Below are 15,953 nucleotides of genomic sequence, written 5' to 3' on the forward strand. Positions count from 1 at the left end.
GCCTCTGTCTGTTTTCTTGCCTTCTGCCCCCCCAACACCACACTCCCCCATCACTAATGTTTGCTTCACTGCTTATAATAAAATATTTTCTATTTTAAAAAAGAAAGCAGAATTTAAAAAAATGCTAAGCAAGAGAGGATGCACAAAATTAAAACCCTGCCTTGATTTGCTATAGAGCGATTTCCTGCCACCATATGGAAGCAAAAACGCAATTTTCAGAATAAAGGCCTGAAATTAGATACTTTAAATCAACCTTACGGGCCAAAGCCGGCTCACTTTCCGTCTAACTGGCACTCAGGAAACAGCATTAAAAAAAGCTGTTTTGATGGCTTCTGGAAGCTGTCTGAAATCACTGATGTGCTGCATGTTCACATACTGCTGGGAGACACACGTGAATGGTTTGCCGGAATCGTCGAGCATTTCCTGTCACGCCGCGTCATGCATCCTTGTTGTCCCGCAGTGGTCCGTCATATAAGATGTCTTTACAGTAAGAATATTCCAACTATGTATTAATAACTCATCGTGGGCTTCATCGCTGCGAAACCACAGTCACGCTGCTGAATGACGAATAACTGGTAATTAAATGTTCGGAATAAAGGTTCAAGGCTTCGCCTCCTGCCAGAACTTGTTTAAACAAGCCTCTTAATTGGATGAAGGTGCCAGTGATGAAGATGACGATGATGTGGTGACTAAAGCAGGAGCAGCAGCGGGGACAGCGACGGTGGCGGCGGGCGATGTAGCCTACATTTTCATAATGATTAAGATGATTAATTTTCAATCTAAATATATCGTGACGTCCGCCTCTCTGCGGAACCCAGATTTTCGAGATCTATACACCCCCTGCCCCCAATAAAAGAAAAATAATAATCAATAGCCTATTTATAATTTATATCAGACATCAAGCGATTGCATTTCATGAATGAAAGCGGGGGGTGGAAAAAAAATCCGAAATCCGAGTTTTACTGGGGGACAAACGTCGCCCATGTCTATATAGGGAAAATGGCATTTAAATCCGGATTTTTCCACAAAGTGCAGAATTAATGGCGTCGGGGTAAAACAAGAAAGAAAAAGAAAAAAAAAGGATATAAAAACCGACACACAAAGACCAACAATTACATGATGGAGAAAAAAATAGTAGCTGCACGAGACAATCTAACACGTTAATAATGCTATCTTTATTTCCACCCAGGGCGTTTCTTTTTCTTTTTTCCCCGTTTAATTTAAAAAAGGCCCATGCGAAAGAATTTCATCGGATTTTTTTTTGCAAAGAAACCTACCATCAGGTTTGTTTTTGACGCCCACCCCAACTCTGCAGAGCTGAGAGTGCAGAGAGAGAGGGGAGATTCTCGGTAAAGATAACACACGCGGAGACGCACGCACACAGGCGCGAGCGCACGCAGGCGCACGCCCGCACACAAACACGCGCAGCCCCATTTATGGACTGATCCGCTGACGTACATTGCAGAAAAGTGCTATAAAAAAACCTTCATACATACAAAGTGTGTCGTGCCACCCCACAGACCCCTCCTAACCCGCCTCCGCTCATCCCTCCTCCTCCACCCAACACGCCCACGCCCACACCATCTAATCCCACGTCTCGATGGAAAAAAAAAAACAAAACATAAATAAATTAGAAAATAAAAATAAAGCCACGGCCAGAAAATAGAAATAGAAAAAAATGCTTACGTTTATAAACAGTGCAGTCGGAGGGGAAAAAAAGATGGTGCAGTAGAAAAGAAAAGAAAAGAAAAAAGGTGAGACAATGATAGCATCTGTGAATTAAAAAAAACATAAGGCCAAAAATTTCTTTAAACTGTCACAATTCCCCCGATCTGTCATCCAATGAACCCTTCCTTTCGTTTCGTTCGGCAAATTAATGATTGGTCGTAATTTGTGCAATCAGCGGGTTTTGTGGCACTGATGCCTGGAATGTGGCTATTAAAGTCGCGTCGCTGCCTTTATTAAAGGAGCATTTTTATGAATGTCGGGTTAGCCTAATAAGTAATGTGATCTATTTGGGTTTCAGCGTCTCATAAAATGAGGAGTAATAGGTCATAATATGCGGAAACCGATCTGGGCGCATTACATTGCTGGGTTAAAATTACGGAAAACGCCAGCAGAAGAAGAAGAAGAAAAAAAGGAGGGGGGTGTCCCATAATTCAAATGTAATTAGGGATTTACTGGATACTTTCATATTGGAAGTATTTATTTGAAATCGCAGCCCCCTGCACGAGAAGTCTTGATTAAAACAGGACTGCCAGTGGGCGTTGGGGCTTTTCTCTTCCCATGCTGTTGTTTTGCCATGCAATTGCTTCGACTTGGATCAGAAATCTTAAATCTTTGACCAAAGGGGGTGTGAGTGAGAGAGCCGGGGGGGGGGGGGGGGGGGGTAGACAATATCCACTGCTTCTGCATTGGTGCGAGACGAATTTTTTAAGGCTACAAGTCCTTCAGGAGGGCACAGAAATAAAATCTCGGGGCAGTTTTGGGTGATGATCATGTAAATCAAATAGGCGAGATGAGTGATGCTGATTGCTTTAATTTTAAATTACACAAAAAGAAGAAGAAGAAGAAAAGAAAGCAAGCGAGAAAGAAAGAAAGAACGAAAGAAAGAAGCGATGCTTCCCGAGCAATTTCCTCTCAAGCCATCTTATCTCTCACCATAACGTTCAGCCATAACATCTGTCAGAGGATGGACTTTGACCACGCCCATCTTTATTGTAATTTCACACAAGAATAAAGCGAACAATTTGTACACAGTAAATGAGCCTCGCTTTGGCAGCAAATCACACGAGTCTAAAAGGGGCGAGGAATTATTTATTCTACCCCCACCGCCCTTCGCTTTTTTTCTTACATTTAAGGCTTTATTTATCTTTTATTATCACTAATATTTTTATTCATTCGTAGCCTGCAGTCTGACAGGTCGACACAGAGCCGTGTACGGACAAAGAGGAGGAGGAGGGGAGGAGGAGGGGGGTAGGGTAGCAGGTGAAGTGAAAAGCACCTTATGAATGAAACCGTGGAGCGGTCGTAGTAAAAACACAAGTGATTTGATGGCGATGACGGGAGGGGGGGCTATGGAGGGAAAAGGGGGGGTGCTGGCGCGGGAGGGGGGGGGGGGGGGGAGTAGGGCTATTTTTGGTCGATAACAAAATCCGGAGGGTTTGACATCAAGACAAAACATGAATGCAGCAGACCAAACAAGAAAAATAAGCACAGATAGACAGATAGGTAGATATTTTATGATGTGCACGAGCATCAGTATTCCAGTTCGTGCTGAAAGTATCACTGCAGCGTCTTAAGTCCCATATTGGGAGCATGATTAGGCACAACGCAACGATTACGCAAATTGTGTTGCAGCAGTGTTCGGAAACTCCAAAAAACGCTTCGCAAAGCTCCCCGCATGAACGTGCACGCACCTATATTTTATTTAAAAAAAGAAAAAAAGCTTAAAAATAACAATAAGTTCAGGATTGTTTTTTAAGAAAGAAAGAAAGAAAGAAAGAAAGAAGGATATGCTCCGCCGGGTCTTGGTCACCTGGATCGTGCTTCATTTCGGACTTATTTCGGTTATTCATGTCCACAATGAACACACTGCAAAAGACGAAGGGCTGCATGCTGTAGTTTTAAGTTCATTTCGGAAAAAAGCCAGCCGAAGCCTCGTGAAAAAAGCCGACAGGAAGAAAGGATTCACACAAAAAACAATGGATTGTGCTCTTACCTTTATAAGGGCTGACAACCACTATGTGCGTGGTTAGATCTCCGCGACCAAGACTTGCATGTCCCAAAGTTTAACGCAGTGTGGGGGGGCTTATAGGTACCGAGAATGTGATGTGCAAAAGACCAGACGCCCTAACATTTCAACTTTCACAGTGCTCTACAAAAAAAAGGGGAAAAAAAGAAAAAAAAAACACATCTGAAGCACGAGCTCTTTTAATGGCAAGCGCTTTTCTTTTACCCCCTTTTTTAAAATGTTTTCTCTCTCTCTCTTGCTCTCTCCCTCTCTTTCTTTTTAGAATCCGGTTTATTTTCCGTTTACAGACCACAGGCTCCTTCAGAATAAGCTTACCAAAAGTTGAAAAAACAATCCCAGGTTTGGCAAAGGGGGGCTGGGAAAAGAGAGAAAGAGAGTTGGCGTCCACTCGGCGTTTTAGTCCATGCACGACTCCGGTGCCTCTGTCCAACGTGCTGAAAGCATAACACAGCCAGGGTAACTATGAGGGGCCAAGAAAATAGCTATATACTTTTTTTTTGAGTGCCCACTTTAAACAGCTCTTTTTCACCCCCCTACTCAGCTTGCTTCCTCGCGTCTTGTCACGTGTATTTTCCCACCCCTTGCCAAACCAGTCCTCTTAATATTTGATCACATTTTGGTCGGACATTTCCTCCCAGATAAACAGCACCTATACACCACAAACGCCGGCTCAGTTCGCTTGCCACAGAAAGGCTACACTCTTACGCCAAATTGTAACCGGCAGCGCTGATACTGTGCCCCATTGTTCTTAATGTCATGCTTATGACAAGTGTGACAGCCAAGTGGCACATGTTGCTTATGTTATTTAAACAAGCATGGCCACCGCTCGCAAAAGGCAACATAAATGCATGCATAAAATATAAACCCTTCTCTGCCAGCACTCAGCCCTCCAAGGCAGCCTGTACAGCCCACATCACATCCACACACAGCGCGCAGACACAATGTAATATTTCCTTACCCCTCTCACTGTACCGGCATATCCTGAGCAGAGAAATGCCACACAATCCTTTCTCACACAGGCTTTGTCAACATCAGCCTCATCAGACATGGGTCTCGATACTGAGTTTCTCAAGTAGAGTCCAACCCTTCCAGCAATGCGTTGCCAGACTAAACAGCAAGCACGACTATTTGCTGGTAATCATCCCTTATATGCTGTGTGTTTCCATTGCTACTTACCATTTTCCCCTACGCTGTCCTGGAGATAGAAGTGTCTTAATATCCACTCACTCCAACAGATGCTGGTAGGTAATGTGTCTTGTTTGAAGTCATCATATGAGAACTTCTGCTGTGCTCAGTAGATCGCCCACCACTTCGCTGACTTATGAATCTAATAACCCTTTGCAATATCGGCGTGCTTAAACTCTGTTAGGCAACACCTTGGTGGCTCTACAGTAAAGACAAATATCAACAAGGCTGGCTTGTCAGAAAAGCTTGTACAGATATACGTAACACCCTCGCCAGGACAACGCCATTAGGGGGTCTTACGTGATTGAAATAAGCGACGGCAATACAAGTTTATGGGGGGCACTCGCTCCTGACTGATCGCCTCGTTCACCGCCTCAAATCTTTAAATCCGCATCGAGGATCAACGAAAGAGACATAAAAACTTCTGAGACATTTCTCGATTCACGTGTTTGTGTAATAGACTGTTAACTCCCTCTTTGGCGAAGGGCCATGGGCCTATTACGCATACGCACAACTGGTCATTTAGATTGTTCTTACGGGCGATGCGCAGCGGGCTTTTTGTCTTTCTTTCTTCCCCCCCCCCTTCACAAAACAAATAGACATTTACAGCGCCCCGGTGTCTGCTTGTCAAGTTCTAGAGGAACTTGTTGCTGCTCAAAACGAAACCCCCCTCCGCCCTTTTCTTCCTCCCTTTCCTTCTTTCTTCCCCCTTTTCTGCTGGACCACACTCCGTCTCTCTCATATATATATTTACATATATATACACATATATACTTACACTGTCAAACTCTGCTGAAGTGCTGCGTTTCCCCCCTTCAGGACAGAAATAAATGTGAAAAAAGTTAATCCACGTCCTCCGGAAGCGTTATTACACCGAGAGAAGCGACCACAGTGCGTGAAGTCACGGATGATACTTTTCGATCAGGAATATCTGGAAGTTCAAAGGCGAAATCTGTTTTCAGTAAAATTCCATCAGTTACACTGCCAACACTCAGCCATCTGATTGTTATGCAGTGACGAAGCGCCGTACTTGCAAGTGAAGCCCCAAATGTACTAAGTAACATGAGTAATAGGTGATGCCTGACTCTTTGCCAACATCCCAAACTTTTTGAGTGCGTGTGTAAGAAAAGTGTCATTCTGTGCTATGATCTTTTTTTTCGTCTTTTTTTTTTTTTTTTGGTCATAGCTTATGGAAATAACGCTGCATGGGTGGCGCGCTATTGGAACCTGTAGGCGTGCTTCTTCAAAAGAAAAAAAAGAAAAAAAGAGACAATAGCACCAATCTAACAAATCTTTGGACTTTTCTCTGGAAACAAACAACAAAAGCATTAAATTCCCCCCCCCCCCCCCCCCCCCAAAAAAACAAAACAAAAACAAAAACAAAAGCTGCTCATCAAAGTGTTTCAGGTACCTGGATGCCATCCCACCCACACCTGCTGCTCTGATACTGCTGTTCGCCTTCACGTAGGGGAGTACATGTGCCAAAATACGCACTGATTTTAATATTGAACCTGAAGTCACATTTCTCTGTTGTCAGTGGCACTTGTCAATATTGTACCAAAACTTCTGACACATTCAAAAAGTCTTTTCTTGGCGAGCGCAGCTGATTCTAATCTGGTCTGACTACGCATGTAGCTACTGTGTCAGCCTGCTTGTAGAGGCAGTGGCCAAAAACAAACAAACAAAACAAAACAAAAAAGAGAAGTTTTTTTGTGGTTTGTGTCAATACATTTCTGCCTCAAAGACACAAGATGGCATAATTAGATAAAAATAAAAAACATATATGTGTGTTTAATCATAATTATTACTGGGCAAGAAAGATGTGGTTCTCCGTGTACCAAACAGGCAAGCAGTGCTGGACTTAAGAGCCACACATAGCTTATTATCCTTGAACTCGGTCCTCGCAGGCTTTTCACACAGGGGGCTACTCATTACAGGCGACTAATAAAAGGCAGTGACATGAAGAGAGAGGTAACACATATCAGCCCGGGTGAAGACAGCACGAACAATTCCCCCTCTTTTCTTTTTCACCTTACATGATTAAATGATTAGGATGTATGTGTCCCCATCACCTCGCAGGCTCCTACCATCATCCTACTCTCAGGCCTTTTTGCTTCCTGACGTGGTAACTTGACTTGCTCCTACTTGTGATGTTGTTAACACTTCCTCTGCTCCCACAGCTTTTCGCAGACTCTGTTACTGACTCATGCTCGTCCCTTTTCCACTATCCGTGTCCTCCCCCGCACTCTTCAGCACAATATCTTATCCGAGTCCGAGGTCATAGATCAATCACTTCATCCCCTGGGCTGCATATGACTGCATGGCATTTTGCTCTATGGTCTGCCAAGATACTTCACCTCTTTTGAGCTTACTCTTGGAACTTATAAGAGTTTGAGTGAAATATATTTTGGCACAGGGAGTGTTATTAAAATGTGTGGCCAACGGGCTGCACCTCGGGATAAACACGGGGGAAGAATGTGCACTGTTCCGGCCTTTTCGAGGTCTGTTAGGAGGTACAGGTGTTGGTGTTAATCGGATACAGGCAATGCAGCAAAGAAGATGTAGGATGTCACAATTATAGCAGAAGCAGTCGTGGTATCTCTTTTGTGATTGGCTCATTACCACTTGTTGTTGTCGTTGTTGCTCTGTATTTTTGTAAACCTGTCTTTTAACCTCCTGAGCTGCACGCAGCTCTTAAGATGTAACTGTGTGTAAGATTTTGTCCAACCTTTTTCCCAAGGAGCTTCCAACAATCTGCCCGTGAATGCCTGAAAATGACTCTCAGCTCCACCTCCTCAAATGACAACTGTAGAAAAATTAATCACCAAAAAAAAAGAAAGGGGGGGGGGGGGGGGGGAGTATTGTTAAAGCCATTTTAACACTGCAGTCATCATACACCCCTGTTGACATCTGCTAATCACATTTGGGGCCCATTGTGGTCTCTGGAATCATTACTAAAATGCAGAGTGCCAGCCTAAAAATTTTGAGTCTATAAGCACTTTCCTCCTCCCCCTCGCCGTAATGACAACTATTAAGCGAGGATGGATCCAGTCAGGGCTGTGTGTATCATTACTCTGTCTTAATCTTTGTCCCATAAATATTGATAACAAGAGCCCCACGTCATGCGTTACTAGTACCTGCTGTTAAAAATAGACGGCTCGCTGATGGCAGGTTATCTCTTACTGTCAGATCCCAGTGTATCTCTACCTCTTGTATCTACAGGAAGTTGAGCTCTGGGACAAACAAAGAGCAGACAGAAAACAACAAATAGTCTGATTACACATGAGTACATCAAACCGCCGGATCTCCTGTCTCCTCTGTTTACCGAAAACAAAATACAACTTGTGGAAAATAAAGTGCCAAGTATTAAAAATGAAAACTACGGATTTGTTTTACAGGAACGCACAATCTCATAACGAAGCAGTCAAAATAGCTTAATACAGTCACCCTGTTGACAATGTGCTTCATGCTGTACATCTGTCATTCTGTAGTGCAGCTTCATAATATTTCTGTAGCGCGTGGAATTAATTATCAGGCTCAGTCGATGACTCAGAGCTCAGGTCTTCAGAAAGTAATGCAGCCCGTAAATAATCGCCCCTACTGCCACCATACTTCACACTGATAGCGAGCATTGCGTTTGTGCTAATTTCGCTGGTCTATGTATAGTGTGATGGACAGTGTTAGAATGAATGATATCTGGGTTGCCCCAGTGGCTAAGCAGGGGCCGAAATTGAACCGAATGAGCTGCTGTGACATTGAGGGGGTTTCTATCTAGCTTTGCTGCCTACTCTGTCATCCATCTTCTTGTGACCAGTTAAACACCAGGTGACTGTGTAAACTCTGCCTTTAGGGCTTCGGGGAAGCGGAGGCGGAGGGGGAATCTGGAGCACCGAGTGTGACATAGAAGTACACTGATGTCTTAACTCTGACTAACTTCCGTCTGCTCAACAGCCTGGAGTGGAGGGTGCTGCCTGTCTGCTGTTATCTTTATTCCTGCCCTGGGTGAGACGTGTAATCCGGGCCTGCCACTGGACTAAGAGGCTGCTGAACTACAGCGAGCACAATGAAAATGACTAAAATAATCTAGAAGGTGTAAGCTCAGTCTCCTTTCTTGGTCAACAAGAAAAGTGAACACAGAAATATGGATCTGAAGTCGTCTCAGATCAAATATTGCCCCAGGACTGTGACTTATTCATGGATCAAACGAGGGCTCGTTGCACTGAGATGAGATTGTGTGTGTGTGCGTCTGTGTTTGTGTAAGCCCTGAATGTGTATGGAGTGGTGCGAATTTGAATAGATATATTTGCATCTTGTTGCTTAGCCAAAGGCATTATTGGCTCCCAGTGGTCGTGACCTGAAATTTTGCATGCAAGGCAACCCTGCAAATGGTAGCCCCTTTACGATCAGCCAGATATTGCACAGTGGAAGTATGAGCCACTGACCTTCAATGCAGCGCATACATGTAACACTTGTCGACACAGATGTTCACATTTCATGACTGCCTTGGCTTCTTCGGTTCCTCTTCTGAACTCTATGAGAAAAAGGAGACACAGTAAAATAAGTGCAGCTGCATTAAAAGTATTGTGAATATTCAGGCGGATTTGGCAGGTTCGGTCATTAATATTTAACCCTGATGGCCGATATGTAGTCAGACATGCTGGAATGTAACAAAAAAGGAAGGAAACGATGGTAGTGACAAAAAAAAGAGAATAAAATAAAAATATCAAGTGTGTGGTTATTTTTATAGGTTACAGATGTACAGAAGTCATTCCACAGTAATATTGCACACATACTCAGGAAGTAGGAGGTAGATTGTCTTCTCAGATATTCACTTTGTGTGATTCAACCGGACACCGGTGAGGTGGACTGAAGCAGCACAGGCTGTTGACCTTGTAATGGATTTCTGAGTCCGACTTTGAGTTCACAGGCATCCTCTTCTATTTGCAAGAAAAGAAAACCTTTTTTTTTTCATTGTTTAGGTTTCCAGTATAGCCACCAGTTCCTTACAGTACAGTTGAGCGTAAGCCAACATAAGCAGTACCACCAGTCTAAACTCACATCGGCATTATTCGTTCTGTAAAACAATCTGTTTTTATGTAAAAGCCCTTTTCTGACCCCCGTACTAAAATGTCTATGCGATGAATATAATCTTTATCTGCTTAAGCACTTGTGGGCGCCCCCAGGAATGGAAGGGTCAAGAGTTTTTAGCTCTTTTACTGGTCGTCTGCTATAAAAGACAGCAGCAGCCTGCAGAGGAGGTGGATGCTCGTGACTTGGACGGCTGGCAGTTCAAATCCCTGGACTGACTGACAAAAGCTGTGTAGGAAAGCAACGCTGCACTCTGCTTCAAAAGTGACTCGTCAAAGGGCGGCTGCGTGGAGTTACTTAAGTCCCAGCTGTTTGGTAACAACAGTGTAAAAGCTGCGGCTGCAGATGTGAGCGCGTGAGCTTTCTCTTCACCTTGTCTGGACTCATTTTCAGATTTGAATCAAGCTCAAATTAAGGCCAATGGTTCGCTGATTAAGCATCAAGCAACATGTGCAGCAGCTACTTAAACAGGTTGTTATTCTAAAGGTAGAGCCTCAGAACATTTGAGATTTATAGCTCACCCTTGAGCACAACACCTTTTGCTCCACAAAGCCCATACACTACCTGATCTGGAGCTTTCCGTGATATCTCTTCATCAGTGGATCTGTCTACTTGTCATGCAATTAAAGATCTTGCCTGTTGTTTGCTTTCTTAGTACTTGGATGACTTGCCAGAATAGGCTTATACTGAGTAAATGGCTGTCTATGTTTATGAAGAATACTGAATATCTAGAGATTTTATTTGTTTTTAACGTGCGGTGTCTGCAATAAGCACAACATCATATTATATTTGTAAAGTTTAAAATGGTGACAAAGCGGACAAAATAGCACCAACCTGCTCCAGTTTGTTTTACTAAGCTAAACTGACGCCCTGACCTGACAGCACAGCAACTAAGCATATATGCCCAAAGTCCCACTCCCCACCATCCATCCCCCAAAGCCAGACAAGATACCCCATTACAGTTGACAGACAGACAGTAGGCACAAAGTTTAAAATAATGGTCTTAAAGGGAATAAAAGCCTTGCAGTGACTGGTGAGGGAATTGTTAAGGATAATACAAAGGAGTGGGATTTCTTGTGCATTTGTCTGAGAGGGATATCCCAGCCAAAGTTTCTCTATACATCAAAGGGCCGACACAAATAAAAGCACACTTGTCAGGGGCGAACAAACTGCCTCCTTTGTGTCTTCTACCAACCAAATTCAGGCGCACAAAGCCTTTGGATGTACAACACCGCAAAGAAGACATACTATTCAGATGACATGCTTTGCTCTCTGGTGGTTTGCTGTGTGCTTTTGTGTGCCCTTGACCAGGACAGATATATAATATCACTGGATCAAAATCCTTTCAGTCCCTTTTACTCTCGTTACACTCCCTCCCCCATACACTCCACTATTCTTTCTTTCCTTAAACAAAGTAAACTTGATGCAGCCAGATAACACTTGCAGCCCTCAGGCCTCATGTCCAAAAATGAGTCTCAGGTTCATTCTGGCTTTTTTTTTTTTTTCTTTTTTTTTTACAAACTATGGTCAGACTGCATGGCCACGTCAAATCTTTGTTTGATTTCTTCTAACATCTGCCAGATATTAAAGTCCTGCAGAATAAATTCTTATCGCCCACAAAATATTTCCATGCTATTAACAAATAAGAAGAAGGAAGTGAGATGAGTGCGTGTGTATCATTTATAACTTGCTTTCTTGCTTTCATCAGTCTTTCATGAACTAAATGTTATTTTTTCCTTACAGTGCTTCAATTAAAACCCACGTCTTACACCACCCTGTATCATCCAGGTAATCCAGATAATTAACTGGACAGAAGAAGCTGCACTGTTAACCTAAAGTTATGTTTATAAAACCTTTGTATGTAACCTTTGTATTTCAAAATACTGATCAAATGAGTGTTGCCTCTTCCTGCCTTGAAGATAGTTTAAAAAGAACACAAACAAACAAACAAACAAACAAACAAACAAACAAACAAACAAACAAACAAACAAACAAACAAACAAACAAACAAACAAACAAAAAGAGTAAAGGGAAAAATCACTTTTTGGTAGAAATGTTACTGATATATCTTGATTGAACCTAAAAAACGTTGCTTTATTTTAAGATCTAACAACAAAGATTTACAGTACTGTGCAAAAGTTTTGAGTCACCCCTTATTTCTTTATACTAATTCATTTTTCCAATGTTTTTGCACTAGTTCTTCAGGCTTTCTCAAGGTCTTCTTTGGACTGGTTGCTTTTTCACTCATTTTCAGTCCAGTTCTTGTACCTGGCCATTTTCAGAAGAATTTATTTTGTGTGTTTTTTGTTTGTTGCTTTGTTAACACTGACCTATAAATCATTCAACCATAAAAAGACACCTAACTCAAGGGATGAACCAGCATTGTGTATACACATAAGAGACATAGCAAAGAACCAATTTTAAATGATATCTTTAGGCACTTTGTTACATTCAGTCTATCACAAAACACATATTTTATTCCATTTTCTTCAGCTGAATCCATAAAAAATGCAAAAGATAGCACAGTTTGACAGTCACAATATAGTATTTTTGCCCAACAAGATGATTCCCAAAGAGCCATTTGTCATTAGAAAACTGGACAAATGGAGGTTTAAAGAAGAGGTGGCAAGCCTAAAAACTACTATCTACAGCTGATGAACAGTATCTGAAAAAAATCTATCTATGGCATGAGAGATTCATCAGGCCCTTCAGTTGATCCTGATGCTGTTTACTGAAGCCTCATCAGAAATGGTCTCAGTGGAAGGGTGGCTGTCAAGAAGCCATTCTTGAGGAAGGGAAACCGGGAGAAAAGGCCACACAAGATCTGGAATTTTTCAGCATGACAGTGATCCCAAACAGTCTGCCAATGCAGTAGAAGCTAGATAGATAGATTTGAAGAGCACACAATGGAGCACTACCAGTCGTGGATTGGCCTCCTCAGTGCAGAGATTACAACATTATTGAAACTGTGTGGGATCATCTTGATATACAGAACAAAATGCAGCCAACATCCAAAGAAAAGATTTGAATGTTTGAGAGAGAGAATTCAGGTTGGGTTGAAGAATAAAGGTGGTCATACCAAATATTGACTTTAAAGCTTGTTAGAATTACACGTATTATACAGTATTGTCATGTGCATTTGTACATTTTCACTCCAACTATTTCCAATTTTCCTAGGAAAACATAAAGAAATGAGGAGTGACTTGAGATCTTTGCACAAAACTGTATTTACTAAAAAAAATAGATTTTTAAATCTTTAATTGAATCTAATAGTACATTTGCTTTAATTATCGAGAGTTCCTAGCAAAGCCTTTGCAGTTTTCTTTTTATTGTACATGCATGAAACGAACTAATTCCTGATTCCTTTCAGTACAAAGACAGGAAAATCATTTTAGAGGAACACTGATTAATGATTTTACAAAGATAAGATGTGTGTGTGCGTGTGTGTGTGTGTGTGTGTGTGTGTGTGTGTGTATGGGTGGAAAAAGTGGACTGAAATTTAAAGATTTTATGTACTATTTCTAGTTGACCTTTACTCATGTAAATATATTTGAGAAAAACACAAAAGTACAGCTGAGTTCACTCGGAAAAATAATGGCAAGGACCAGTGTTTAACTCTGCCTTAAGAGATTTCACTTCAGTGTGTTGAATAAAAAAAAAATCTGAGTGAATGCAATGACTCATCATCAGGGTCATTTGCCTTTCACTGCAAATGAGTGTGGGTGTCTGCCTAACTTGCAGTTATAAGCTGGATATTGTTTTCTAATCAGCAAAGAGAGAGAAAGAAAGGGTAAGAAAGAGAGACCTAGTGTTTTTGTGCACAGTATGCATGAAAGAGTGCAGAAGCACGAGTGTGTGTGTGGCTTTGTGCAATATGTGTGTCAGAGAGACAAAGACTGAGGGCCACATTTAGAGTCTTTGAGATACATTGTGCGCCCGGAGACACGCGTGTTATTTATCAAACAGGCGCTTTGGCCTGGAAGTGCAGCTTCCTGTCAACTGACAGAGAAGCCCTGTGTGTGTCAGTAGTGAAGTACGCCTCTCAGACCTCACATGCACACGTGCAGAAAGTGGGAGGAGATATGGCGGGGTGGTTTTAAGTAAGAATTTTTCATCTCTACAAAGCAGATGCAATTTTTTTTTTTTTAAATTAAAGGCGAAGGTAGACAGGAGAAAATTTAATTAACCTCTGTCTGCAGAAATCCAGCCCACATACAGCTAGAATTATATCCATGGTAACACTTCATTTGAAAGGGTGTGGATAAGGCTGGCATTACACTTTCATGGAAACCTGATCATGAATTTAACTTTATGATTGCTGCTAGTGCCATTTAATTCAGAAATGCAGCCTTAATTGGCTAAATGCTAAGTCCAACGACAACATTTTTCTAAAACTTTGGGTCAGTTGGAGAACAGTTTTTGACAGTGAAGAAGCCTATAAAACATGAGTGACACTTCACCCATTGTGCTATTAAATCTAGGGTCTGATATACTAAATAGTGCTGATCAATTCAGTACAATTAACTATTACTCTGGGAAGCTTCAGGTCTTGGCATTCATGTGGCCATGTCCACATGTAACAATTACAAAAACAATCCAGACAGAGCTTGAGAAACACCACAACCACCCCAAAGCAACACAGCCTTCAAATATCTGGAAAATAGCTAACTAAAGCAAGCGGACAACAACATTTCCATATACATAAATACCACATCACACCACCATTAAGGTGAACAGGGTAAAGCTGATCCACTTGGAGCAACCATAGCAGTAATAAGGTATGCAAAGGCGGTAAGTTATGGTACACAATAACTCCTGTCATAAATTTCTGAAATTTTTGCTGAAGTCCCATTTTATGCACAACCGGTGCATTTATATATTATTTTCATTTAGAAGAGGAGGGTAGTTTCTGATGAGCAGTTCATTTTTTTCATCCACTGCCATAACGGCCGTTAGAAAAGTTTAATGCAGGAGGTGAGGACTAAGATTTATGTGATCTGCAGGCAACTGTAAAGAAAAATCTGATTGTTAAATTTTTACTTTTCTTCACAATAAACTCATGCTTCCAAATAAATAAAAGTATAAACAGCATGGTCTTATAAGCTTTCACTGATTTCCAGAATGCTGGTCTGTCATTGTTGTCATTTATGCTTGCTTGGTTAAGTTTATGCAATAAAACATTTTGGTTAGGTTTACGAAGAGGTCATGATATTGGTTAAATTGAACATTTTTTTTATTGTTAACCACAACAGTCTTCCATTTACCCAAATGGGGTTAAAATGTGATGGTTCTTGCCAAAGCATGATCAAGGTTTAGTAGTGAGAACAGGTTAGTAAAAGCCACTCGGTAAGTGCACATTTGCTTGGATTAATATAATTTGCTTAACAGGTTCAATAGGTTTTGGGTTACATGTGTATTGTGTGGCAATATTCTGGATCAGTTCCCAGACTTTGTGTTAAAGTAATGCTATGTAAACAAACAAAGGGAGAAACAATTTGAAAATTTTGGAGCCTCTGACAACACAAAATCTCCACAATGCAACACCAACACCACATCACACTGTAATATTAAAAATATTAGCTAGCATTGGTATAAATGACTACATATCATTCTACTCTCTGAACCTTAAGATATGAGAGTGAGTGCAGCCTGGACAGGTGTACACAGACAAACAGGTCTCTGAATTAATTTAACATTTAACTCTGTAACATAACAGTCTATGGGGACTGACAAAGATTGATCAAGAAGTTACCTTCAGACCTCAAAAATGAAACCAAAAGTCCCCAAAACCGCTGTTCCTCTACCTCCCACTAGGCTGGTTCTAAGAGGACTAACGTGTCCTCTTAGAACCAACCTAACGGGATTAAAAAGCACATTTTACAGAAATTTTACATTTTGCACAAAAAAAACAAAAAAACAATCAATA

At 41.5% G+C, this 15,953-nt stretch overlaps 1 protein-coding gene across 5 annotated transcripts in view; it reads right to left on the bottom strand.

The window, feature by feature from the left end:
• bdnf (brain-derived neurotrophic factor) overlaps nt 1-15,953 on the bottom strand; it is a 33,075-nt gene that overhangs the window by 8,914 nt on the left and 8,208 nt on the right. The window contains exon 2 of one of the 5 annotated variants that reach the window (XM_080302799.1): nt 9,382-9,470. In XM_080302799.1, the coding sequence (XP_080158925.1) occupies nt 9,382-9,435 (54 nt within the window). In that variant the 5' untranslated portion in view covers nt 9,436-9,470. Of the gene's footprint in view, nt 1-3,721; nt 4,456-4,930; nt 5,140-7,667; nt 7,712-9,381; nt 9,471-15,953 lie in introns of those variants that run through there. The other 4 variants (XM_080302815.1, XM_026166374.2, XM_026166401.2 and 1 more) reach the window with 4 other exon arrangements.

The sequence above is a fragment of the Astatotilapia calliptera genome, chromosome 1, assembly GCF_964374335.1.
Source record: "Astatotilapia calliptera chromosome 1, fAstCal68.1, whole genome shotgun sequence".
NCBI lineage: Eukaryota > Metazoa > Chordata > Actinopteri > Cichliformes > Cichlidae > Astatotilapia > Astatotilapia calliptera.